The sequence below is a fragment of the Bos indicus genome, chromosome 27 (genome assembly GCF_029378745.1).
Source record: "Bos indicus isolate NIAB-ARS_2022 breed Sahiwal x Tharparkar chromosome 27, NIAB-ARS_B.indTharparkar_mat_pri_1.0, whole genome shotgun sequence".
NCBI lineage: Eukaryota > Metazoa > Chordata > Mammalia > Artiodactyla > Bovidae > Bos > Bos indicus.
Window position 1 is genome coordinate 34,625,353 of NC_091786.1, and position 25,772 is coordinate 34,651,124.

The following is a 25,772-nucleotide window of genomic DNA, read 5'->3' on the forward strand; positions in this document are numbered from 1 at the left end:
ATTCTCCAGACAAGAACACTGGAGTGGGTTGCCATGCCCTCCTCCAGGGGCTTTTCCCAACCTAGGGATCAAACCTGCATCTCCTATGTCTCCTGCATTGGCAAGCAGGTTCTCCAGCACTAGCACCCCATATGTTCTTCTTTATATTTACTAATGCTTTTTTAAAGCATTAGTGTTAGTCTATCAAACTTTCTTTTGTATAGAGTTTCACAGTATATGCATCTTGTACTTTGAACCTTTATATATCTGAAATTGTCTTTTATAAGCAGCACATAGTTGAAAACTTTTTTCGAGATCCTAAGCTTATTGTCTTTTGATTGGTTGTGGACCTGAGACTATAACATCACTACATACCATTGCAACTTAAAATAAAACAGTGGTCTTTAATCATGGTATTGCATGTCTTATATTGTAAATTTTACTTGTCTCATGCCTACTCATTAACAGAGTTAATGCTTACTAACAAAATTAATATGAGGTAACTAAAAAAAAAGTAAAAAAAAATAAAAAATAAGAAATATGTAACATGCAAACTCATAAACATACATTCCTTACAAATAAGTTATTTATAGTATTATATAATTTATATATGAAAACTTTCTTTTCTTGACAGATGAAAGCCATAATGTGCAAGTTTTGAATCCCAGATAATCAGTGCATATTTGTTTTCTTTTCCATTTTTTTCTGTTCATCAAAGATAATTACTCTGGAAGAATAAATGAAGGAGAAAACATCACTTGTATGATCAATTAAGTTAAAAATGATGATTAATTCAGCAAATGGTATGAGGTACTTATTTTGAAGTAGAGTTCTATCATGTAATTCATTTGTAACCAGCATTTGAATACACAAATGCTAAAGAATTAAGCATTATTAGAAAAAAAAATAGCACTGCAAGAAATGTTTTAAATGACAAATTTACCATGTCTATGATATAGCTTACAATATTGAAAAATATCCTTCAATTTGATTTTTATTATATGCAGCTATATTATTATCTTCATTTAATATACACGTATACTATTTCTATCTATGTAATACTTTAAATTTTCTGTTTCTGTTTCTCCCTCTCATTCTAAAATTTGTTGATACTTACTGTGATGTCATGGACTCTTTGTTTTCCAGGCTAGTCTTTGGGCTCACTCTCACTTTCCAGTTGCCTATATATTTAAAAATAAAAATGATCATTTAAAACTGCATTTTCTTCAAAGATAGTTCTACAACACTCTATAGTATCTAGCAGTATTGAAACAGTTTTGAATCCCTATCTGAGATTTGAGAGCAGCCACTACTTAAGAATATCTCACCACTGAGAGTATTTCTCAGTGATAAGCAAGGCTAATATGAGAAAAAGAACAGTAATAAAAGTTTACCTGGAAATTAACTCAGATCATATTTATATATATAAAACATTATTAGCTAAATAGCTTTACATTTTTTTTTACCATTCACAGTCTGCTCATTTTCCCACAATACACTCTTCCAATATAAGAAAATTCCTTTAATATGTTTAAGTATTATCTGAATTATGAGACTATTTTATGTGCCACATATTATTTCAGCAGTTTTACATAAACTTTTCAAAATATTTCTATGAAATGTATTCTCTTTTAATTTATATTATCAATTTTAAATATGTTAAAAAAGTTCTTTAAATATTCTAATAAAATTCATTTCATCTTGAGTAAAATGAAGGGCATAGATATAAAACTCAAAGGCAGAAATTATTTCATAGCAATTTCCATGAAAGGAAGTAAACCAATTTTAATATTTGTTTTACTCTTGAAGAATATTTTCAGATATTTATTAGGTTATTAAATAAAATTTTTTTTTCTGTAGCTATGGCTTTAACCTAGATTTTTCAGTTTTACTATTATATATTTTACTTTAATATATTTTTATTTATATTTTAATCTTTTCCACCTCTGGCTGCCTCTATTGAAGTTCCCTAAAGCCTAACTACTCTCCTAAATTTCCATGCTATGCTTTAATAAAATGTGTTTGCAAAACTCTTTGAAATATATAAATATTAAAAAGTAAATGATATTTAATATATACTTAATAATTAAGACCAAATAGTAAAAGAAGATAATCATTAACCAGAAATCACTGCTACTTAAATTTACTCTGAACAGAGTCCAAGTTGTTTTAAGATTAAAAAACATTTTTATTATTCATTATATTGATCATTAATATATTGCATATTAAATTTACATGGAAAGATAAATATACAACCTGAATTACTACTAGTTGAATCACCATAATGTTATATATTGATAAGTTACTATGTAGGCCAACTAACTGTAAAAGTAATGGATCTTAAATATGAAATTAATATACTCATCGCTTGTATAATCCTCAGTTCTCCATTTTTTCCTTTGGAAATACACTTTTACCAGTGTGGCAATTAGTACACAGAGAATAATGAAAAAAGGAATGAATAAGAAAAATGGCCATCTCGTAGGTTTAGAACGGTAAACATTCTCAATATAGCGACTTTCTAGGAGAGAAAACACCAGTGATTTGAAAGTAACTACCAGGAATATAGCAAAACCATTTCTTCATTTTATTATAATATTGTAATAAGCATTTAAAGCATTTAATAATTTTACAATTAACATTTTTATATGAAATGGATAAGTTGACATCAGAACTGCACAAAGTTAGACTCGTCTGTAATAACTCTTACATAACAGTCCTCTACTCCTTGCTTATTTATTAAGAACCTCCTATTCCATGTGGTTCTCTTTTCAGATCTGTCTCATAATATAGATGAAAAGAATTATAGTGATTCAATTAAGAATTGCATTTTCCCTCAGTGCTCTATTTTTGGAAGGAATATTGCAAATTCTTTTATTGCATTGATATGTATTTTCATGCTTTATTTAAGAAACTGCTTGTCTCAAGGTCATGTAGACATTTCCCATGTTTCTTTCAAGTTAGCTTCTACATTTGGATTTATCATCTATCCCCTATGAATTGTGAAGTAAGTTATAATTCTGAGATTCATTTGGTCTTATATAGATATTCAGTTGTTAACATACAATGTTTTGAACTGACTTTCCTTCCCTTTTGAACTATTTTTGTCCTTTTCTTGACTACTGTAACTATATACTAAATCTATATTAAGTTCAGTTCCGTTGCTCATTCATGTCTGACTCTTTGCAACCCCATGGACTGCAGCATGCCAGGCTTCCCTGTCCATCACCAACTCCCAGAGCTCATTCAAACTCATGTCCATTGAGTTGGTGATGCCATCCAACCATCTCATCCCCTGTCATCTCCTTCTCCTCCTGCCTTCAATCTTTCCCAGTATCAGGGTCTTTTCCAATGAGTCAGTTCTTTGCATCAGGTGGACAAAGTATTGGAGCTTCAGTTTCAGCATCAGTCCTTCCAATGAATATTCAGGACTGATTTCCTTTAGGATTGACTGGTTTGATCTCCTTGCTGGCCAAGGGACTCTCAAGAGTCTCCTCTAACACCACAGTTCAAAGGCATCAATTCTAAGGCGATCAGCTTAGATCGCATCCATCTCTCTCACATCCATACATGACTACTAGAAACTCTAGTAAAGGCTCTTTTTTTAAAAAATATAAATTTATTTATTTTAATTGGAGGCTAATTACTTTACAATACTGTATTGGTTTTGCCATACATAGACATGAATCCGCCACGGGTGTACTCATGTCCCCCATCCTGAAACCCCCTCCCACCTCCCTCCCCATACCATCCCTCTGGGTCATCCCAGTGCACCAGCCCCGAGCACCCTGTCTCATGCATCGAACCTGGACTGGCGATCCATTTCACATATGATAATATACATGTTTCAATGCCATTCTCCCAAATCGTCCTACCATCGCCCTCTCCCACAGAGTTCAAAAGACTGTTCTATACATCTGTGTCTCTTTTGCTGTCTCGCATACAGGGTTATCATTACCATCATTCTAAATTCCATATATATGCATTAGTATACTGTATTGGTGTTTTTCTTTCTGGCTTACTTCAGAAACTCTAGTAAAGGCTCTTAAACTCCCCAGATCCTTGCTTCTACCCCCAAAATAGTCTCTCACTGGATATAGGATAATATATAAAACTATATTATCCTAAGTTTGATATAAGGCAAATAGACTACATCATCCTTCTTTGTTCTTTTTCAGAGCTCTTTGGTTATTCTAGCACTTTTGTGTGTATTTTAGAATCAAATTGTTGATATCTGAAATATTGCATGCTTTTATTATTGGGTATTTTGATCTATAGATTTAATTTGGTGAGAATTGACATGTTGGCAATAATAAACTTTTCCACAGATGAACATGGAATATTTATCCATTTATTTGTGTGTTTAGTATCTATCTGCATTTTTGTTTGTTTCAGTGTAAAAGTATTGCACATATTTTGTTGAGCTTATTCCTAGTATTTTATATTTTGATAGTATTATAGATGGGACTGATTTTAAGTTGATTTTCATTTTACTGCAGCTAGTATATAGCAAAACTACTGACTTTTAAACATTTTCTTTGACCTTTCAAAGGGTTTTTTATTACTTCTAAAAGTGTTCTTGTAGAATCCTGAGGATTTTTGATTTAATTAATCATATTGTCTGCAGTTTAATCTCATTCTTTCTAATCTTTATGCTCCTGATTTTTTGTTCTTTATCTATTGCACTGGCTAGGACTTAGAGTACAATATGACATGGTGAGAGCAGACTTCATTGCCTTGCTCTCAGTTTTTTGGAAAACAACATAATTACAAAATATATCAGCTAAAATCTTTTTGTTGATGCTTTTTATATTGATTTCATATTAAGTTAATTTCTGTTGATAGTTTGTTGCCTTTTAAAAATTCATAAATAGTTGTTGAATTTTGTCAAATGACTTTCATGTAACAAATGAGAAAATGAATATACTTTAAAATATTTATTAATTTTATGAATTGTACTGATTGACTTTCAAATCAATGTTTGCATTTATGTTAATTAAATATATTGTTCTGTAATTTTTTCTTTGTTAACTTTCTTTTCTGGATTTGTCATTAGGGATATGTTTTCCTCATCCAATGAGGTGACAGGTGTCACTTTCACCACTGTTTTTTAAAATGATATTTCTTCCTGGCAAAACCATGCCTGAATTAACCTGTGAAAACTGTATATCTTGCTGCTGTTAATTTTGTTGGTTTTTAAAATCACAAACACACAGAACATGAAATTTTGGCTTCTGATTTCTTGGTTATACTCTTCATATTATACTATGATTTAGAATTCTTTGTCCACATGGAATAGCCCTTATAACACTTTTCACAGCTGAGTAGCTTTATCAGTATACTTGTTACCCATACTCAATTAAGATTTGAAGAACATGTGTATTTTGATCATTTTCAGTCTGAGCTGATGTAATTCCTTAAAAATGTGTGGATTTCTTATGTATCAAATGAAAAATACATTCCATTAAATGAGACCACATCCACAAGTCTTTCTGACATGTGTCTGTCTATATTAGACCCTTGTGCTGCTGCTGCTGCTGCTAAGTCGCTTCAGTCGTGTCCGACTCTTTGCGACCCCAGGGACTGCAGCCCACCAGGCTCCTCCGTCCATGGGACTTTCCAGGCAAGAGTACTGGAGTGGAAGGCTGCCATAAAATAACCTATTGTAGCCTTATTGTTTGTGAGTTTCATAAGGCAGTCCAATACAATACTTAAAAGGGCTTTTTGTATAGATGAAGGTGTCTAAGAAGCATCACTTTAAGGTTTCTCTGAGGTCTTAACAGAGGGGTTTAACATATGCTTGAAAATCTTTATCTGAGATCAAATTTTATTACCAATATCGTAAGTTTAGTTGTTAGCCACTTCTTACTTTTAAAAATGTTTTTCTGGAAGATTTCAGGGATAAAAATGTTTTATTTTCATGCCAAAAAGTCTAACTCTTTTATGAATATAAATATACATTTTACTTGAAAATTTAACTTTTCCTTCATTATTAATTACTGTCTCCTTGCATTTTATCATAGGTAACTTCAGGTGCCCAACCTGGAAATCACTAGTCTTCCTAGAAATCTTGTTGACGAGAACCACGAATTCTATTTTTCACATTACCACAGGCAGCAAGGGTGCCTCGCAATTCACCAGTTCATAATAAATGCTCTCATTTCTCCAAATTCTAATAATGTGTTTTAAGCTGTCTTTGAATTGCTCACCAAGAGTCCTCTTGAGACAATGTCAACATAAACTTATAGTCTTCAAAGGTTTCCTGTTCTGCCTTCCACAAACCATCCAATTGCAAAGCTAATGGCACATGTTTTAGACTCTTGTTATACAAATATAAATACACCATCTAGACAGCACTTGTGCAAGAAAGTACCCCCAAAGTTAGGAACTTAAACAATCATTTCATTTGAATTTTGTGTGGCATGAGTTTGTGCAGGGCTTAGTGGCATGCTTGTATTTTTGTGTCTCAAAGTCAAATTTCAAATACAGCCAATCATCTTCAACAGAACGAGTATTCCAATAATGAGAGTTCCAAGAATTAGTATTCTGAAAATCCCAATCAGAAGGCCAACTTGGATGCTAAGAAAAAATAGTCTCCTCTTCTCATGGGGGAAAAGGCATGTGTGTGTATGGATAGAAGCAGTTAATTACAGTGAATCTGAAGATAAGCTAATTGTTCCCACTAAAATAGAAATAGCTTGCATCGAACCTGGACTGGTGATTCGTTTCTTATATGATATTATACATGTTTCAGGATACAGGAAGCTTGGGGCTGGTGCACTGGGATGACCTAGAGGGATGGTATGGGGAGGGAGGTGGGAGGGGCGATCAGGATGGGGAACACGTGTACACCCGTGGCGGATTCATGTTGATGAATCCAATCCGATACAAATACAATACAAAACCAATACAGAAGCTTTTAAGGTTAATTAGGTCCCATTTATTTATTTTTGCTTTTATTTCCAATATTCTGGGAGGTGGGTCATAGAGGATCCTGCTGTGATGTATGACAGAGAGTGTTTTGCCTATGTTCTCCTCTAGGAGTTTTATAGTTTCTGGTCTTACGTTGAGATCTTTAATCCATTTTGAGTTTATTTTTGTGTATGGTGTTAGAAAGTGTTCTAGTTCCATTCTTTTACAAGTGGTTGACCAGATTTCCAGCAATCCCACTGCTGGGCATACACACTGAGGAAACCAGAAGGGAAAGAGACACGTGTACCCCAATGTTCATCGCAGCACTGTTTATAATAGCCAGGACATGGAAGCAACCTAGATGTCCATCAGCAGATGAATGGATAAGAAAGCTATGGTACATATACACAATGGAGTATTACTCAGCCATTAAAAAGAATACATTTGAATCAGTTCTAATGAGGTGGATGAAACTGGAGCCTATTATACAGAGTGAAGTAAGCCAGAAGGAAAAACACCAATACAGTATACTAACACATATATATAGAATTTAGAAAGATGGTAACAATAACCCTGTGTACGAGACAGCAAAAGAGACACTGATGTATAGAACAGTCTTATGGACTCTGTGGGAGAGGGAGAGGGTGGGAAGATTTGGAAGAATGGCATTGAAACATGTAAAATACCATGTATGAAACGAGATGCCAGTCCAGGTTTGATGCACAATACTGGATGCTTGGGGCTAGTGCACTGGGACGACCCAGAGGGACGGTATGGGGAGGGAGGAGGGAGGAGGGTTCAGGATGGGGAACACATGTATACCTGTGGCAGATTCATTTTGATATTTTGCAAAACTAATACAATTATGTAAAGTTTAAAAATAAAAATAAAATAAAGAAAAACAATACAATATTGTAAAGTAAAAAAAAAAAGAAAAGAATGTTAATTCCATAAAGAATATAGACAATAAAAAAAAGTTAGCTGTAAAATAGAAATAGCTTGATAATACATGTTATAATTTTCTTTTTTACTTAGTCTCTAATAAATGGTATTAAATACTATATTTCAGAAGTTGGAATAAATGTGGAAATGTTAAGAACTAAGTCTGGCTCAAAATCTGGAGAAACCTGCTTTGCTTTTCTGTAAACATAAATTTTTGTATAAAGGTCCTAAGCAACACCGGATATACTGGCGTGCTCTAAAATCCACCTCTACTTTGAACAAAAGATTGTAGGAAATTACATTTCCTATGCTCCTGAACCTTCTGTCCTCTGGTTAGATTTAGCTGATGGGATTCATGGATTCACTGGATAAAATTTGGAGAGCAGGCAGACTGAAATCCTCATGGTATTGATCCGTCTCCATCTCCAGCATCTGCAGTTATGTCTCTGCATCCTCCATACCTTCAGCTCTTGCTGAAGGGTACCTCTACCTGTCTTCTGGATCCTGGTATCCCTAACTGCAGTCATATGTCATGCAAGATGGCTTAGATTCTGGTTCTAGTAATACCATCTCCATTTATTGTCCTTTCAGCCCTACGAAGTGGTAATGGATTCCTGCATTGCTAATCTCTGCACTGCCTCACTGTTCTCTGATTAGCTTTCATATCTGCTCTTATGTGTTACCGTACCTCATGTTTTGTACTTAATTCCTTCTGTATGAAAGACTAAAGTGATTTCTGTTTTCTTGCCTGGGTCCCTACTGGCATGTCTTATTTATAACATATATTTTGTATAACACGTTAGCCTCTGGAAGTAAAATAGCCATCTATGGTTTATTATTTGATGTCCAAGCATAATCTAAATATAAATTAGTAGACAAAATATTTACCTTGTCAAATTTAACACATTAAAACATTGTCTGAATTGTAATTTCAAGTTGTTACCAGTACTTACCGGCAAGAGGAGTGGTACCTACGTCAGTGAAAGCAGGTCCGCCAGTTGGAGGCTCTGAGGGTGGAAAGTTACCACTGTCAATGCTCCCACCTTCCCATCCTGGAGCTGAATGTTCGCAATTTGGAGGTAAATATGAAGGGTTACAGTGACAGTGCTTTTTATTATTACACACCTGAAACAGGAGAAATACCACCTTATCAAGTAAGTAGCTACAATTATTTGTGTTCATTAAAATTTTGAAAAAATACATAGGTTAGATAAGGTTGATTTTCTTACCTGATTTATGAATGTGTGTGTGTGTGTGTTTAGCTATGTGTTTGCTTTCCAAAGATCACTCTCAATGATATATACTCTATGTCTCATAGTACTGATACTTACACCTTGATTGTTGCATTTTTCTGGATTACAGTCATAGTTCAAGAATGAAGAATCTACACATTGCTTATTCTGGCAAATCTAAAAAAGGAATGTCCCAAAGTAAGTTAATTGAACCACCATCTGTACTTGGCATCTAACTAAAAGGATTCCGTATTGTACAGACATAAGAGGTATTCATTTCATAATAAATATTAACATACTACCAATAAGTGGTTAATTCATACTGCTACTGAGTTTCTAGCACTAGATGAGACTGATTATCTGAAAGTTAAAAAAAAAAAGCATCTTCTATGCTTATACTAGGATAGGAAGTACAGACATGAAATAAAAGCAAAGGCAATATGTCATAAATACTATAATAAAATAGTTTTATGAAATAATAAAAAACAAAGAATATATGAGGGCAGCAAAACATTTTTGTTGAGCCCTGATGTTGAACAGGACTCAATCAAGCATAGAAATGAAAGGCAAAGTACTTGTACAAAAAGAATAAATCTTCAAAATGACTACATCATATCTACTATGTAACTTTTAAAAAATATTAAGGGCATTTTTTAAAAAATATTTTTTAAAAGTTACATAGTAGATATGATGTAGTCATTTTGAAGATTTATTCTTTTTGTACAAGTACTTTGCCTTTCATTTCTGTGGCGGATTCATTTTGATATTTGGCAAAACTAATACAATTATGTAAAGTTTAAAAAAAAAACTCAAAAAAAATATTAAGGGCAGTGCAACTGTTACACAAAGAATATCCATTCAAACATTAACTAAATATTTGAGTCTTACAATGCACTTTACCCTGAGAACGCAGCAGGGAATAGCAATAACAAAAAAACCTTATATTGCTCATATTGCTGTAAAAGGTAAAGAAACACACACACACACACACAATCTACATGTGATGTGACAGAAGTTATTATGGAGGATATGTTTGTGTCTTGTAATCTTGATCAGAAAGTTGGTCTATAACTTGTAAACAATCAGTCATATTTAGAGATTTAATTGGAAGATGGAAGGCTGATAAAAAGGAAGTTTTGAAAAAGAGAATGCAAAAGTGAGAGAAAATATAGAGAGACAAACTAGAGCAACATTGCAGTAGTCTAGAAAAATGACAACCCAGAGTGAAACTGAGTGCTTAGTGGTGTTGATCAAAAACAGTGGTTGTATTTGAGATAGAGTTAATTCACCAAGTTTAGTGATAAATTGTATATAAAGAATGAAAAGAGAGATGGGCAATGACACCAGGGTTTCTGGTATGTCTAACTTTCTTGGTTATGGTACAACTGATGAGATAAGAAAGCTAACATAAAGCCCCAAATTATAGAAATATTATTTTTTGAGACTTCATTTTACTTGTAATATCAAGTAATACCGTGTACTTGAGATAAAATGAAAATCATTTTTGCACAGAAAATGTGAGATAATGTGATTTCACCAAAGTAACCCAAACCTGAAGCCAGCGATTCCCACTGTGGTCATCAGTGGCAAAGGATGTAGGATTTAAGTGATCATATGCACCATACGCCAGTGACAGAATGAAAAGCAGATTTTTACCAAATCCTGAAAAATTAATCTGGAGTGTGACATCAGCAAAATGGTGCACTGGGCACCCCAAGTGTTGTTTTCCCTTAGAGATGTTAGAGGAAGAAGATGAAGCAGGAGGAGGAGGAGGAAGGGGAGGAAGAGGAAGAGGGGGAGGGGAAGAAGAACTGGCTAAAGCAACCCATAGGAGCTCTGGAAGTAGTCAGAGGACTACAACAGCTAAGCAAATGACCAAACAAACAAATAGCCACACCAAAACATTAGAAAACTTTGTAGCATTTTGTTCACCCTGTCCCACTACCTCTGGTGCATGGCACAGTCTAGGTTTGGAGAAGGCAGCAGCAGAGTTTCCAGAGGAGACTATTTTTCATATTCTCATCTGTCTGGGAACTGCTTAAAGACTGGTTTCTGTTCCACTTGACTCAAATCTCAGCTGGGCACTGCTCAGGAAAACTAAGACTTGCAGACATGGGGGGCAGAGAATGAATGGAGACGTACTGTAGACAATATAAGGCTCCAAGGCTACCGTGGTGAGACTATTTGGAAAAATAAAGCATCTAAAATGTCCATGTATGCGAGGAATGAGAAAAGCCACAAAGACATGCATATTCACAGGAAAGATGCATATTCACAAAACCCTCAGAGAAAACAAATTTTCTCCTCAGGCTACTCTCAAGGCTCAGAGCACCCAAGAAATTACAAAAGGACTGCCTGAGCACAGAGCCAGACTGTAAACTTGTGGAGGAGTGGTTGTGTTTTCTGCAGTACAATTTTTAACAACAATGACAACAAAAAAAATCACATCCTATCAAAAGAGGAGAAAAAGGATGAAAGACTATAGAGTGGAGATAAGACAGTCTTACCCACAAGTGGTACTGGGAAAACTGGATAGGAACACAGAAAACAATAAGATTAAAACATTCCCTCATAGTATTTATAAAAATAAACTCAAAATGGCTTCAAGGTCGACATGTAAGGCCTGTAACCATAAAACTATTAGAAGAGAACATAGGCAGGATACTCTGACATAAATTGTAGCAATATTTTCTTGGATAAATATCCTAAGACAAAAGGAAAAAAATAAAAAAATAGATGAGACCTAATTAAACTTAAAAGCTTTTGCACAGCAAAGGAAATTATCAACAAAGCAAAAGACACCTATGGAATGAGAGAAGATATTTGCTAATGATGTGACCAACAGGATGTTAATATCCAAAACACTGTTGTTGTTCTTTAGTAGCTAAGTCATGTCTGGTTCTTTTGTGATCCCGTGGACTGTAGCTTGCCATGCTCCTCTGCCCATGGATTTTTCAGGCAAGTATACTGGAGTGGGTTGCCATTTCCTTCTCCAAGGGATTTTCGTAGCCCAGGAATCAAACCCACATCTCCTGCATTGGCAGACAGAGTCTTTACCACTGAACCACCAGGGAAGCCCATCCAAAATGTATAGCTTATTCAAAATAAATAGCTTATTCAACTCAATATCAAAACAAAAATAAAAACAAAAACAGAAGGCCAAATACACATATTTCCACATAAAATACAAAGTTGGCCCACAAGCCTATGAAAAGATGTTCAACATTTCTCATTGTAAGAGAGATACAAATCAAAACCACAATGAGGCATCACCTCACACCTGTTTGAATGAGTTTCATCAAAATCTCTACAAATAACAAATGTTGGGGAAGATGTGGAGAAAAAGAAACCCTTGTATACTTTTGCTGGCAATATAAATTGGTACAGCTACTATGGGAAACACTATGGAATTTCCTTAAAAAGGTGAAACTAGAACTACCATACAACCCAGCAATCCTATTCCTGGGTATACATCTGGAAAAAAGAAAGACATTAATTCAAAAATATATATATTCCTCAATGTTCACAGCAGCACTATTTATAGCATCCAAGATTCAGAAGCAACTTAAGTGCCTATCAACAGACTACTGGATTATAAATGTGATTTTAAAAATATAAATCTATATAAATATATTTATAAATAATGGAATATTTATAAATATATGTAATATTTAGAAATATGAATGTGGAATATTACTCAGGCATAAAAAGAAGGAAATACTGTCGTTCTCAGTAATGTGGACGAGCTTAGTGAAATGAGTCAGATGGAGGAAGACAAATACTATATGATATCACTTATATGTGGAAACGTAAAAAGGATACAGATGAATGTATATGCAAAATTGAAACACAACTCTCCAAAGGGGAGATCCAAGTGGGGAGGGATAAATTAGGAGTATAAATTGTATAGTACCGTACAAATTGTATAGTGTACAAATACTGACAAATGGTATAGTATATAAGGGGCTATTTATAATGCAGATAGGTGCAAAGATATACTGCATAGCACAGGGACTTATTATTTTGTAATAACCTATAACGGAATATAGTCTGCAAAACACTGAATCACTATGATGTACACCAGGAACTAGTGCAATATTGTAAAGCAATTATTTCAATTTAAAAGAATTAATGGAAGTTTCATTATAGAAAATAGAGAGTAATCGTATTTCAGATTTTCATCCCTTTGATTGATCTTTCCTTTACTCTGTGAATCCTTTATTATTTTCATCACTAAAATGAACATATGTTTCTTTAAAGTTTTTTTTACTTTAATCATTATTTTTAAGTAATTATATAAAAATATAATTCACTACATTAAAAATATATGAAATGATAAAACTGTCAATGAACAGTATGATTCTCAACTCAGTTAACATATGTGAAAAAATAGTAAATGGCAGGTTATGTTTTTTCTTTTAAAATTTCTCTCATTTTCAAAACTTTTCATTTCATATTTTTTGAAATTAAATACACATTTAACTTGAGAAAAATACCACATATGCATTTAAAATTTGAAATTAGTATATTACCTGGTAATAAAAGACCACACACCTTACTTTCACCACAAACAGTTCCATCTTTTACCCACATCATTCCTTCGTCTTCATTACCATATTCATAATGCAGTCCAATGCAGATCTTTCCATTTATGTTGGAATACATAACAGAGGCATTTTCAACAGAAATGACCTCTCTTTTATCATATGTACATAGTAATTTTCCACATCTCACATTCCTATAATTTAGCAACAAATAAAAATCATTAGTTTTCAATACAGAGAAATATTAGAATATCAATTCTAAAGGAAAAAGATTTAAATAAAGCATGAAGAGAAAGAAAGATTGTGCTAAGCTGGGTCCGACTCTTGCGACCCTATGGACTGTAGCCTGCCCGGCTCCTCTGTCCATGGGATTCTCCAGACAAGAATACTGGAGTGGGTTGCCAGTTTATTTTTCCAGGGGATCTTCCCGACCCAGGAATCGAACCCAGGTCTCCAGCATTGCAGGTAGATTCTTTACCAACTGAACTACATGGAAAACCCAAATAAAAGCGTTACTACTGCTGCTGCTGCTAAGTCGCTTCAGTCGTGTCCGACTCTGTGCGACCCCGTAGACGGCAGCCCACCAGGCTCCCCCATCCCTGGGATTCTCCAGGCAAGAATACTCGAGTGGATTGCCATTTCCTTCTCCAATGCATGAAAGTGAAAAGTGAAAGTGAAGTCTCTCAGTCGTGTCTGACTCCTAGCGACCCCATGGACTGCAGCCCACCAGGCTCCTCCATCCACGGGATTTTCCAGGCAAGAGTACTGGAGTGGGGTGCCATTGCCTTCTCCGAAATAAAGCGTTAAGTCTTGCTAAGAGGTTTGCAATTAATTGTGAAACTGAAAATTATGAGGGTCTTTCCTGTGTTATTAACAATAACAACATCTTAGTAATTATGAGCTACTTCTTTGTGCTGTGCTGTGCTTAGTCATTTGGTCGTGTCTGGCTCCGTGCAACCCCTTGGACTGTGACCCACCAGGCTCCCTTGTCCATGGGAATTCTCCAGGCAAGAATACTGGAGTGGATTACCCATGCCCTCCTCCAGGGAATCTTCCCAATCCAGGAATTGAGCTCAGGTCTCCCGCATTGCAGGTGGATTATTTACTGTCTGAGCCACCAGGGAAGCCCATGAATCCTGGAGTAGGTAGCCTATCCCTTTTCCCGGGGATCTCACTGACCCAGGAATCCAACCCGGGTCTCCTGCATCGCAGGTGGATTCTTTATCAGCTGAGCTACCAGGGAAGCCCCACTTCCTATTTAGTCATCACTTTTAAACAATTCTTTATTATTATTATTATTTTTTGGCTATTGTTCTTAAACATGATTCTGAGCTTATTCTATCTAAAAATTAGTAAAATTTTTAAAATTACCAATATACTTACATTTCCTTTTCTATTTTTCAAACATAATACATATTCTCCACATCATGGGTCCCAAACTGACAAGACATTAAGGCATACACTTAAGAAGCAGTATATGGAATAAATATTAATGCTGAATCACTAAGATACATCATGATGATAGTGTCTAAACCACAGACAAAAATAACCAGAAAATCGTGTGTGTGTGTGTGTGTGTGTGCAGTTGTGTCTGACTCTATGCCTGTCAGGCTCCTCTGTCAATGGAATTTTTCCAGGTAAGGATACTGGAGTGGGTTGCCATTTCCTTCTCCAGGGAATTTTCCTGACCCAGCATCTCCTGCATCTTCTGCATTGGCACGCAGATTCTTTACGGCTGAGCCAGAGGGAAGGCAACCCAAAAATGGAAAAAAAAGCATTAATAATCACATGGAAGAGTGGTAATTTCATAAATGAGTAGGGAAATACAAATTAGAGAGTAAGATACCTCTTTAGAATGACACGTTAACAAGGCAACAAAAAGCTGTGACAGTACAAAACGCTGCGGATGCGGAGAAGTTATAACTCTGATATGCTCTTGTTGGAGATGTAAGATGGTACAGTAACTTTGGAAATTATGTGGGCATAAAATGTTTAAATTGCCATGTAAGTGAAAGTTACTCAGTCATGTCTGACTCTTTTGCAACCCCATGGACTGTAGACCGCCAGGCTCCTCTGCTTATGGAATTCTTTAGGCAAGAATACTCGCATGAGTTGCCATTCCCTTCTCCAGGGGATCTTTCCAACCCAGGGATGAACCTGGGTGTTCTGCATTGCAGCAGATTCTTTATCATCTGAGCCACCAGGTAAGCCCTGAACTTTCCACATGACTCAGCAACTCCACTTCTAAGTGTGCATCCATGGGAAATTTAAAAATATGTGTTTACATAAAGACTTGCACCTTCATCACTTGTTTTTTTTAAATATAAATTTATTTAATTGGAGGTTAATTACTTTACAATATTGTATTGGTTTTGCTATACATCAACATGAATCCACCATGGGTGTACACGTGTTCCCCATCCTGAACCCCCCTCCCACCTCCCTCCCTGTACCATCCCTCTAGGTCATCCCAGTGCACCAGCCCCAAGCATCCAGTATCCTGCATCGAACCTGGACTGGCGATTCATTTCATATATGATATTATACATGTTTCAATGCCATTCTCCCAAATCATCCCACCCTCACCCTCTCCCACAGAGTCCAAAAGACTGTTCTATACATCTGTGTCTCTTATGCTGTCTTGAATACAGGGTTATCGTTACCATCTTTCTAAATTCCATATATATGCGTTAGTATACTGTATTGGTGTTTTTCTTTCTGGCTTACTTCACTCTGTATAATAGGCTCCAGTTTCATCCACCTCATTAGAACTGATTCAAATCATCACTTGTTATATCTCAAGAGAAAAAATACATGGCTTTACAAAGAAAACAAACAAAATACTTCATAAGAATGTTCAAAGCACCATTGTCCTCTTAATTTTTTTACTTGAAGTATATTTGATTTGTAATGTTCTGTTAATTACTACTTATAGCAAAGTGATTCAGTTATATATATATATATATATATATATATATATATATATATATATAGTTTTTAATATTCTTTTCCATTATGGCTTACTATAGATATTGAAATATTGAATATAGTTCTTTATGCTATACAGTAGGACCTTGTTGTTCATCCATTCTCTGTATAATAGACACATCCATAGCAGCATTGTTTTTAATGACCCAAAACTATTAGAAACATTCTAAATGCCCATTAGCTGGCACATAACTTTAGGATATAATATTATCCAGTAATAAGAAGCTACAAACTAGTGTAATAGGCTACAAAATGGATGAAACTAAAAAAATAAGTAAAATAAACCAAGTAAAAAGACCACATAGTATGCAATTTTCCTAATATAAGAACTCTAGAAAAGGTAAATCCAAGGAAAGAGAAAGTATTGCTAGGAACTGGTTGCTAGGAACTGGGATCACTTGAAAGTGACTTTGGATTCTACTGACTTTTGCACTTTTATAAATTTATCACAAAGTGCATAAGTTATTCCATTAAAGTAGATTGATTACATTTTAGTTAAGTATTTTAAGTATTATTATGTTTGTTATAAATTATTTATGAGCTTCTACGTCAAGTTGTTGCTGCTGTTGTTTTTCAGTCTCTCAGTCCTGTGTGATTCTTTGCATCCCCATGGATTGCAGCACACCAGACTTCCTTGTTCTTCACTATTTCCTGGAGTTTGCTTAAACTCGTGACCATTGAAGTGGTGATGCCATCCGACCATCTCATCCTCTGTTGTGCCTTTCTCCTCTTGCCTTCAATCTTTCCCGGCATCAGTTTAGTTCAGTTCAGTCACTCCGTCATACCGGACTCTTTGCAACCCCATGGACTGCAGCACGCCAGGCCTCCCTGTCCATCACCAATTCCTGGAGTTTACCCAAACTCATGTCCATTTAGTTGGTGATGCCATCGAACCATCTCATCCTCTATTGTCCCCTTCTCCTCCTGCCTTCAATCTTTCCCAACATCAGGGTCTTTTCAAATGAGTCAGCTCTTCACATCAGGTGGCCAAAATATTGGAGTTTCAGCTTCAACATCAGTCCTTCCAATGAACACCCAGGACTGATCTCCTTTAGAATGGACTGGTTGGATCTCCTTACAGTCCAAGGGACTCTCAAGAGTCTTCTCCAACACCACAGTTCAAAAGCATCAATTCTTCAGTGCTCAGCTTTCTTCACAGTCCAACTCTCACATTCATACATGACCACTGGAAAAACCATAGCCTTGACTAGACAGACCTCTGTTGGCAAAATAATGTCTCTGCTTTGAATATGCTATCTAGGTTGGTCATAACTTCCCTTCCAAGGAGTAAGCATCTTTTAATTTCATGGCTGCAATCACCATCTTCAGTGACTTTGGAGCCCCCCTAAATAAAGTCTGACACTGTTTCCACTGTTTCTCCATCTATTTCCCATGAAGTGATGGGACCAGATGCCATGATCTTAGTTTTCTGAATGTTGAGCTTTAAGCCAACTTTATCACTCTCCTCTTTCATTTTCATCAAGAGGCCCTTTAGTTCTTCACTTTTTGCCATAAGGGTGGTGTCATCTGCATATGTGAGGTTATTGATATTTCTCCCAGCAATCTTGAGTCTGGCTTGTGCTTTTTCCAGCCCAGCGTTTCTCATGATGTACTCTGCATAGAAGTTAAATAAGCAGGGTGACAATATACAGCCTTGCTGTACTCCTTTTCCTATTTGGAACCAGTCTGTTGTTCCATGTCCAGTTCTAACTGTTGCTTCCTGACCTGCATACAGGTTTCTCAAGAGGCAGGTCAGGTGGTCTGGTATTCCCATCTCTTTCAGAATTTTCTACAGTTTATTGTGATCCACACAGTCAAAGGTTTTGGCATAGTCAATAAAGCAGAAGTAAATGTTTTTCTGGAATTCTCTTGCTTTTTCAATGATCCAGCAAATGCTGGCAATTTGATCTCTGGTTCCTCTGCCTTTTCTAAAACCAGCTTGAACATCTGGAAGTTCATGGTTCACGTATTGATGAAGCCTGGCTTGGAGAATTTTGAGCATTACTTTACTAGTGTGTGAGATGAGTGCAACTGTGCAGTAGTTTGAGCATTCTTTGGCATTGCCTTTCTTTGGGATTGGAATGAAAACTGACCTTTTCCAGTCCTGTGGCCACTTCTGACTTTTCCAAATTTGCTGGCATACTGAGTGTAGCACTTTCACAGCATCATCCTTCAGGATTTGAAATAGCTCAACTGGAATTCCATCACCTCCACTAGCTTTGTTCGTAATGATGCTTCCTAAGGCCCACTTGACTTCACATTCCAGGATGTCTGGCTCTAGGTGAGTGATCACACCATCATGACTATCTTGCAGGGTCTTTTCAAGTGAGTCGTCTCTTCACATCAGGTGACCAAAGTATTGGCGCTTTAGCATCAGTCCTTCCAATGAATATTCAGGGTTGATTTCCTTCAGGAATAATTGGTTTGATTTCCTTGCTGTTCAAGGGATTTTCAAGAATCTTTTCCAACACCACAGTTCAAAAGCATCAATTTTTTAGCACTCAGCATTCTTTATGGTCCAACTCTGACATCCATACATGACCACTGGAAAAACCATAGCTTTCAGTCTGTGGACCCTCGTTGGCAAAGTGATATCAGATCAGATCAGATCAGTCGCTCAGTCATGTCCGACTCTTTGGGACACCATGAATCGCAGCACACCAGGCCTCCCTGTCCATCACCGACTCCTGGAGTTCACTCAGACTCACGTCCATCAAGCCAATGATGCCATCCAGCAATCTCATCCTCTGTCGTCCCCTTCTCCTCTTGCCCCCAATCCCTCCCAGCATCAGAGTCTTTTCCAATGAGTCAACTCTTCGCATGAGGTGGCCAAAGTACTGGCGTTTCAGCTTTAGCATCATTCCTTCCAAAGAAATCCTAGGGCTGATCTCCTTCAGAATGGACTGGTTGGATCTCCTTGCAGTCCAAGGGACTCTCAAGAGTCTTCTCCAGCACCACAGTTCAAAAGCATCAATTCTTCAGTGCTCAGTATTCTTCAGTCCAACACTCACATCCATACATGACAACAGGAAAAACCATAGCCTTGACTAGACGAACCTTTGTTGGCAAAGTAATGTCTCTGCTTTTGAATATGGGCGGTGTTAAACTAGTTTGAGTTCAGAAGGTTAACAACTATTTTGACATCAGTTTCTAAGGCTACCTGCAAGAGGTACGGGATTCAAAGTACAGAGCCCTGTACTGTTGAAGCCCAGCTTGAAGGATTTTGAACATTACCTTGTTAGCATGTGAAATGAAAGAAATTGTGTGGCAGTTTGAACATTCTTTGGCATTGCCTTTCTTTGGAATTGGAATGAAAACTGAACTTTTCCAGTCCTGTGGCCACTGAGTTTTCCAAATTTGCTGGCATACTGAGTACAGCACTTTCACAGCATCATCTTTTAGGATTTGAAATAGCTCAGCTGGAATTCCATTACCTCCACTAGCTTTGTTCATAGTAATGCTCCCTAAGGCCCACTTGACTTCACACTCATGGATGTCTGGCTCTAGGTGAGTAACTACACCACTGTGGTAATTGGGTCATTAAAACCTTTTTGTACAGTTCTTCTGTGTATTCTTGCCACCTCTTCTTAATATCTCTGCTTCTGTTAGGTCCACACAATTTCTGTCCTTTATTATGTCCATCTTTGCATGAAATGTTCCCTTGGTATCTCTAATTTTCTTGAAGAGATCTCTAGTCATCCCCATTCTATTGTTTTCCTCTATTTCTTTGCACTGTTTACTTAAGAAGGCTTTGTTTTTCCAGTCATTACAAGAAAATGCTGAGTAAACAGAAATCAATGACTTTTTTTGGACCCATCAGAGAACTGCGGTTGCAGAAAAAACCACTTACATGTATCTGGAAAGCTAAGTGCCTGCAAAAACAACAAGTATAGCACTTGTAATTTGCTTATCTGGAACATAAGCCACTGAACTACCTAAACCACTAACAATATTTAAATACAAATTTTGACAAATCACTGGAGACTGAGCATGAACTACCATGAAGATGTGAAGCTCTTGAGTGATACAGTTATATTTTCATTTGCCTTTTCTCCAGAAACTCTATATGTTTCTTTTGGGGAGTATATGTGAAAGCTCTCCATATACACTTACAGGGGGAGGTGAAGAGTAATCATTATGAAATTCCCAGACCCAGCTGTCTAACAAAGGCTTAATCTCTAGGTATAAAGACTTTCATCCCACTCTTGCCAACTCCACTTGTCTTGGATCACCTAAAAGAATAATAAATATCAGATCAGATCAGTCGCTCAGTCGTGTCCGACTCTTTGGGACCCCATGATTCGCAGCATGCCAGGCCTCCCTGTCCATCACCAACTCCTGGAGTTCACTGAGACTCACGTCCATCGAGTCAGTGATGCCATCCAGCCATCTCATCCTCTGTCATCCCCTTCTCCTCCTGCCCCTAATCCCTCCCAGCATCAGAGTCTTTTCCAATGAGTCAACTCTTCGCATGAGGTGGCCAAAGTACTGGAGTTTCAGCTTTAGCATCATTCCTTCCAAAGGAATCCCAGGGCTGATCTCCTTCAGAATGGACTGGTTGGATCTCCTTGTAGTCCAAGGGACTCTCAAGAGTCTTCTCCAACACCACAGTTCAAAAGCATCAATTCTTTGGCGCTCAGCCTTCTTCACAGTCCAACTCTCACTTCCATACATGGCCACAGGAAAAACCATAGCCTTGACTAGACGGACCTTTGTTGGCAAAGTAATGTCTCTGCTTTTGAACATGCTATCTAGGTTGGTCATAACTTTCCTTCCAAGGAGTAAGCGTCTTTTAATTTCATGGCTGCAGTCACCATCTGCAGTGATTTTGGAGGTGAGAAAAATTAATTCTGACACTGTTTCCCCATCTATTTCCCATGAAGTGGTGGGACTGGATGCCATGATCTTCATTTTCTGAATGTTGAGCTTTAAACCAACTTTTTCACTCTCCACTTTCACTTTCATCAAGAGGCTTTTGAGTTCTATATAGTCATGATCAATAACAGAAAAGGCTTAAGAATATAAGTTGGGGATGGTAGCTGTAGAACAGGGACTAGAGAATGGGGGCATGGGATGGGGCACTCTACACCTGGAGGAGGAATAAAAGCACTTCTGTTATCCATACCCCTGAGACACAAACTCATTAAAAGAAAGGCCTATGTAAAAACTAGAGAAGGTCCACCCCCCCACCAACTGTAAAACCATAGTAACAAGTCCCCAGCAGAAATAGAAGTAAATTACAACTGAGAGAGCTCCAAGACACATATTCCCTTTGAAGGCTGGGATAAAAGGAAGCTCCAAATTTAAGAAGAGAGAAAGAAATTTCTTCACTAATGGAATCTGAAGATTCTGGTGCCTATAGCTACAACAAACACTAGACACAATCTATCTCCTAAAAATATTAACATATATTCTTACATTAAAAGCTTATTTGCTTCAGTGCCTACTACCCTATATAACATGACCAACTTTCAACACAAAAAAGTACTATTTATACTAAAAGGCAAGAAAAAAAAACAGTCTAAAGAGATAAAATAAGCATCAGAAACAAATCAAATATAAAATAGATCTTGGAATTATTAGATATGAAATTTAAGATAGCTTTGGTTAATATTTTAAAGGTTTAAAAAGCAAAAGTCAACAACATGAAAGACCAGAGAAACAACATCAACAGAGATATGAAAACTGTAAGAACAAACTATAAGAATAAAGAGAAAATAAAAGCATAAAAAACCTAACAAAAATTTAAAAATGGCTTCCAAGCTTTCATCAATAAAATGCAATCTAAGCCACAGAAGAAAAACTTCAGAGAACTCAGTGATAGATTGATAGAAACTTCCCAAACTGAATCACAATAAAACAAAATAATGGAGGAAAAAATAGAAAAACCCAAGAACTATAAGACAATTACAGAAAGTGTAACATACTTGTAATAAGAGCAGCAGAAGGAGAAGAAACAGAATAGGAAAAATCTTGAAAAAAATAATGAACAAGATCTTCACAAAACTATTGACAGACATGAAAACACAAATACAAGAAACTTAGAAAATGCCAAGCAGGATAAATATCAAAATAAAAACCATCTATAAATATATCACATTTAAACTAAAGTAAATCAAAATCAATGAGACACTCTCAAAGGCAGCTAGGTTGGGGCACACCTTACTTAGAGGAGCAAAGATAAGAATTACAGCAGACTTTTCACTTAAAAATCATGCAGTTAAGATTTGGAAGGAATTTTTGACTGCTGTAAGAAAAGAAAAATCTAACTAAGAATTCTCTGTCCAGTAAAATTATCTTTCAAATAATAGAGATTTTTCAGACAAAAAATGATAGAATTCTTTGTGAGCATATTGTACTTGCAAGAAATATTTTTTTAAAAAGTCCTTTACGCAGAAGAGAAGTTTGTGTCAGAAGTTTAGATCTACATAAAAGAGGGACAGCATCAGAAAATGAAAAAATTGAAAGAAAAATGTGTGTATTTTTCTTACTCTTAACTGAGCTAAAAGATAACTATCTTCTCAAAGCAATAATATGAAGAATGTATTGGATATTTATTGTATATGTATAAGCAAAATAAGTAACAAGAAGCCTCACAAGGGACTGGATGGAGGAATTGGGAAACTATTATAGTACACCTTCACTACCCATGAAGGAGTGAATAATTATAGCATTTGAATGTGAACTATTATTCTGTTATTTGAAGATAGTACATCAGTAATCACTTTTAATGGAAATGGTCTATAAACAATCAATTAAAAGCCAGACACTGTCAGAGTGAATAATAAGAACATGGCTCATGAGTTTTAACATCTGAAAACAAATTAATGTAATAAATTATATCAATAGGAAAATGCACCAAAAACAGATTCATGAAAATAGATATATGAAAAGCACTGAAAAAATACAACCACCATGTAAGATTAAAAATTCTCAGAAAAGTAGAAATATAGGGGGGATTTCCAAATCAGATAAAGGGTATTAACAAAAAAAACTACAGCTAACAATAAACTTCCTGGTAATGGCTAAATTTGTCTCATAAAATTGGTAATAAGTAAATCTTTTCTTTCTCTACTTACAGTTCAACATTTTGGTAGATATATATACAGTCAAGCAAGAAAAACAAATTAAAGGTATCCTAATTAGAAAAGGATAATTCAGACTTCATTTGCAGATTCCATGATCCTGCACGTGGAAATACTAAGAAGCTCACACACAAAAAGAGAGAAAGAGAGAATTTATGAGGTTCACACAATATAAAAGATCAATATATGATTTGCATTGTTATTTTTATTATTATTAGATACTGGCAGTGAACAATGAGAAAATAAAATTTAGAGAACCATTCTGTTCACAATATTTTCAAAAGCAAAACATTCAGCAATATACTTAAAATACATGCAACACTTGAACACTGAAAACTAAAACCTGATTGAGACAAAGGAAAGAACACTGAAATAAACCTAGACATTCTATGTTTATCACTTTGCAGTGCAATATTGCCAAGATGGCAATTCAAACAAACATACACGTTCACACACACCACAAATGAATCCATGGGAAACTGATGATATATGAGGAGTAATGTCTGTGAATTTACCAGTGTCAACTTCCTGGCTTGGATATTTTACTACAGGTAAGATATATAAGTCATTTGAGGTGTTACTATTTGGGGAAAACAGCTGAAGTATATAGGGGTCCTCTGTATTCTTTCTAGGTTATTTTTGAAATTTCCCAAGAATCTGCAGTTAGTTCAGAATAAAAAGATACATAGGTAAAATTTAGTGATAAGAAGGCTCAGTTCAGTTCAGTTCAGTCGCTCAGTCATGTCTGACTCTTTGCGACCCCAGGCCTCCCTGTCCATCACCAACCCTCGGAGTTCACTGAGACTCATGTCCACTGAGTCAGTGATGCCATCCAGCTATCTCATGCTCTGTCATCCCCTTCTCCTCTTCCCCTCAATCCCTCCCAGCATCAGAGTCTTTTCCAATGAGTCAACTCTTTGCATGAGGTGGTCAAAGTACTGGAGTTTCAGCTTTAGCATCATTCCTTCCAAAGAACACCCAGGACTGATCTCCTTCAGAATGGACTGGTTGGATCTCCTTGCAGTTCAAGGGACTCTCAAGAGTCTTCTCTAGCACCACAGTTCAAAAGCATCAATTCTTTGGCACTCAGCCTTCTTCACAGTCCAACTCTCACATCCATACATGACCACAGGAAAAACCATAGCCTTGACTAGACGAACCTTTGTTGGCAAAGTAATGTCTCTGCTTTTGAATATGCTATCTAGGTTGGTCATAACTTTTCTTCCAAGGAGTAAGTGTCTTTTAATTTCATGGCTGCAGTCACCATCTGCAGTGATTTTGGAGCCCAGAAAAATAAATTCTGACACTGTTTCCACTGTTTCCCCATCTATTTCCCATGAAGTGATGCGACCAGATGCCATGATCTTTGTTTTCTGAATGTTGAGCTTTAAGCCAACTTTTTCACTCTCCACTTTCACTTTCATCAAGAGGCTTTTTAGTTCTTCTTCACTTTCTGCCATGAGGGTGGTGTCATCTGCATATCTGAGGTTATTGACATTTCTCCCGACAATCTTGATTCCAGCTTGTGCTTCTTCCAGCCCAGTGTTTCTCATGATGTACTCTGTATATAAGTTAAATAAGCAGGGTGACAATATACAGCCTTGACGTACTCCTTTCCTATTTGGAACCAGTCTGTTGTTCCACGTCCAGTTCTAACTGTTGCTTCCTGACCCTAAACCCTTCCAAATAAACTGCCATTACTGACTACCAGGCATGCGTTGAATCATTGGTCCACTTTATGAACTAATGGAAACATTAATGCAAAGAGTGCCTACTTTGTCCCATGTGTCTGAAACACAATTCAGGAAAATCTGTCTGCATTTCTCCTGGTTACTTTAAACTGTCTAATGTACCACCTGTAGATCAGCAAGTAGATTTTATTCAGCTTTCTCTGTCTTATGGACATAAACATGTCTTGGTAATGGATTGTATTTTTTCTCATTGGATTGAATCCTTCCCTTGTAGACAGGTTACTGCTACTTCTGTGGCTGTGTGTGTGGTCAGTTGCCTGACTCTTTGCAACCCCATGGACTGTAGCCCACCAGTCTCCTCTGTCCATGGGATTTTCCAGGCAATGGGATTTGAGCAAA

At 36.3% G+C, this 25,772-nt stretch overlaps 1 protein-coding gene across 2 annotated transcripts in view; it reads right to left on the reverse strand.

Moving 5' to 3' along the window:
* Positions 1-355: 355 nt before the first annotated feature.
* LOC109553350 (disintegrin and metalloproteinase domain-containing protein 2) overlaps positions 356-25,772 on the reverse strand; it is a 102,803-nt gene continuing 77,386 nt past the window's right edge. Inside the window, exons 14-19 of one of the 2 annotated variants that reach the window (XM_070781459.1) lie at positions 13,620-13,803; positions 9,165-9,242; positions 8,787-8,958; positions 2,341-2,500; positions 1,097-1,160; positions 356-706 (exon numbers count right to left, since the gene is read on the reverse strand). In XM_070781459.1, coding sequence (XP_070637560.1) covers positions 1,127-1,160; positions 2,341-2,500; positions 8,787-8,958; positions 9,165-9,242; positions 13,620-13,803 — 628 coding nt within the window. In that variant the 3' untranslated portion in view covers positions 356-706; positions 1,097-1,126. The remainder of the gene's footprint in view (positions 707-1,096; positions 1,161-2,340; positions 2,501-8,786; positions 8,959-9,164; positions 9,243-13,619; positions 13,804-25,772) is intronic. The other variant, XM_070781458.1, reaches the window with a different exon arrangement.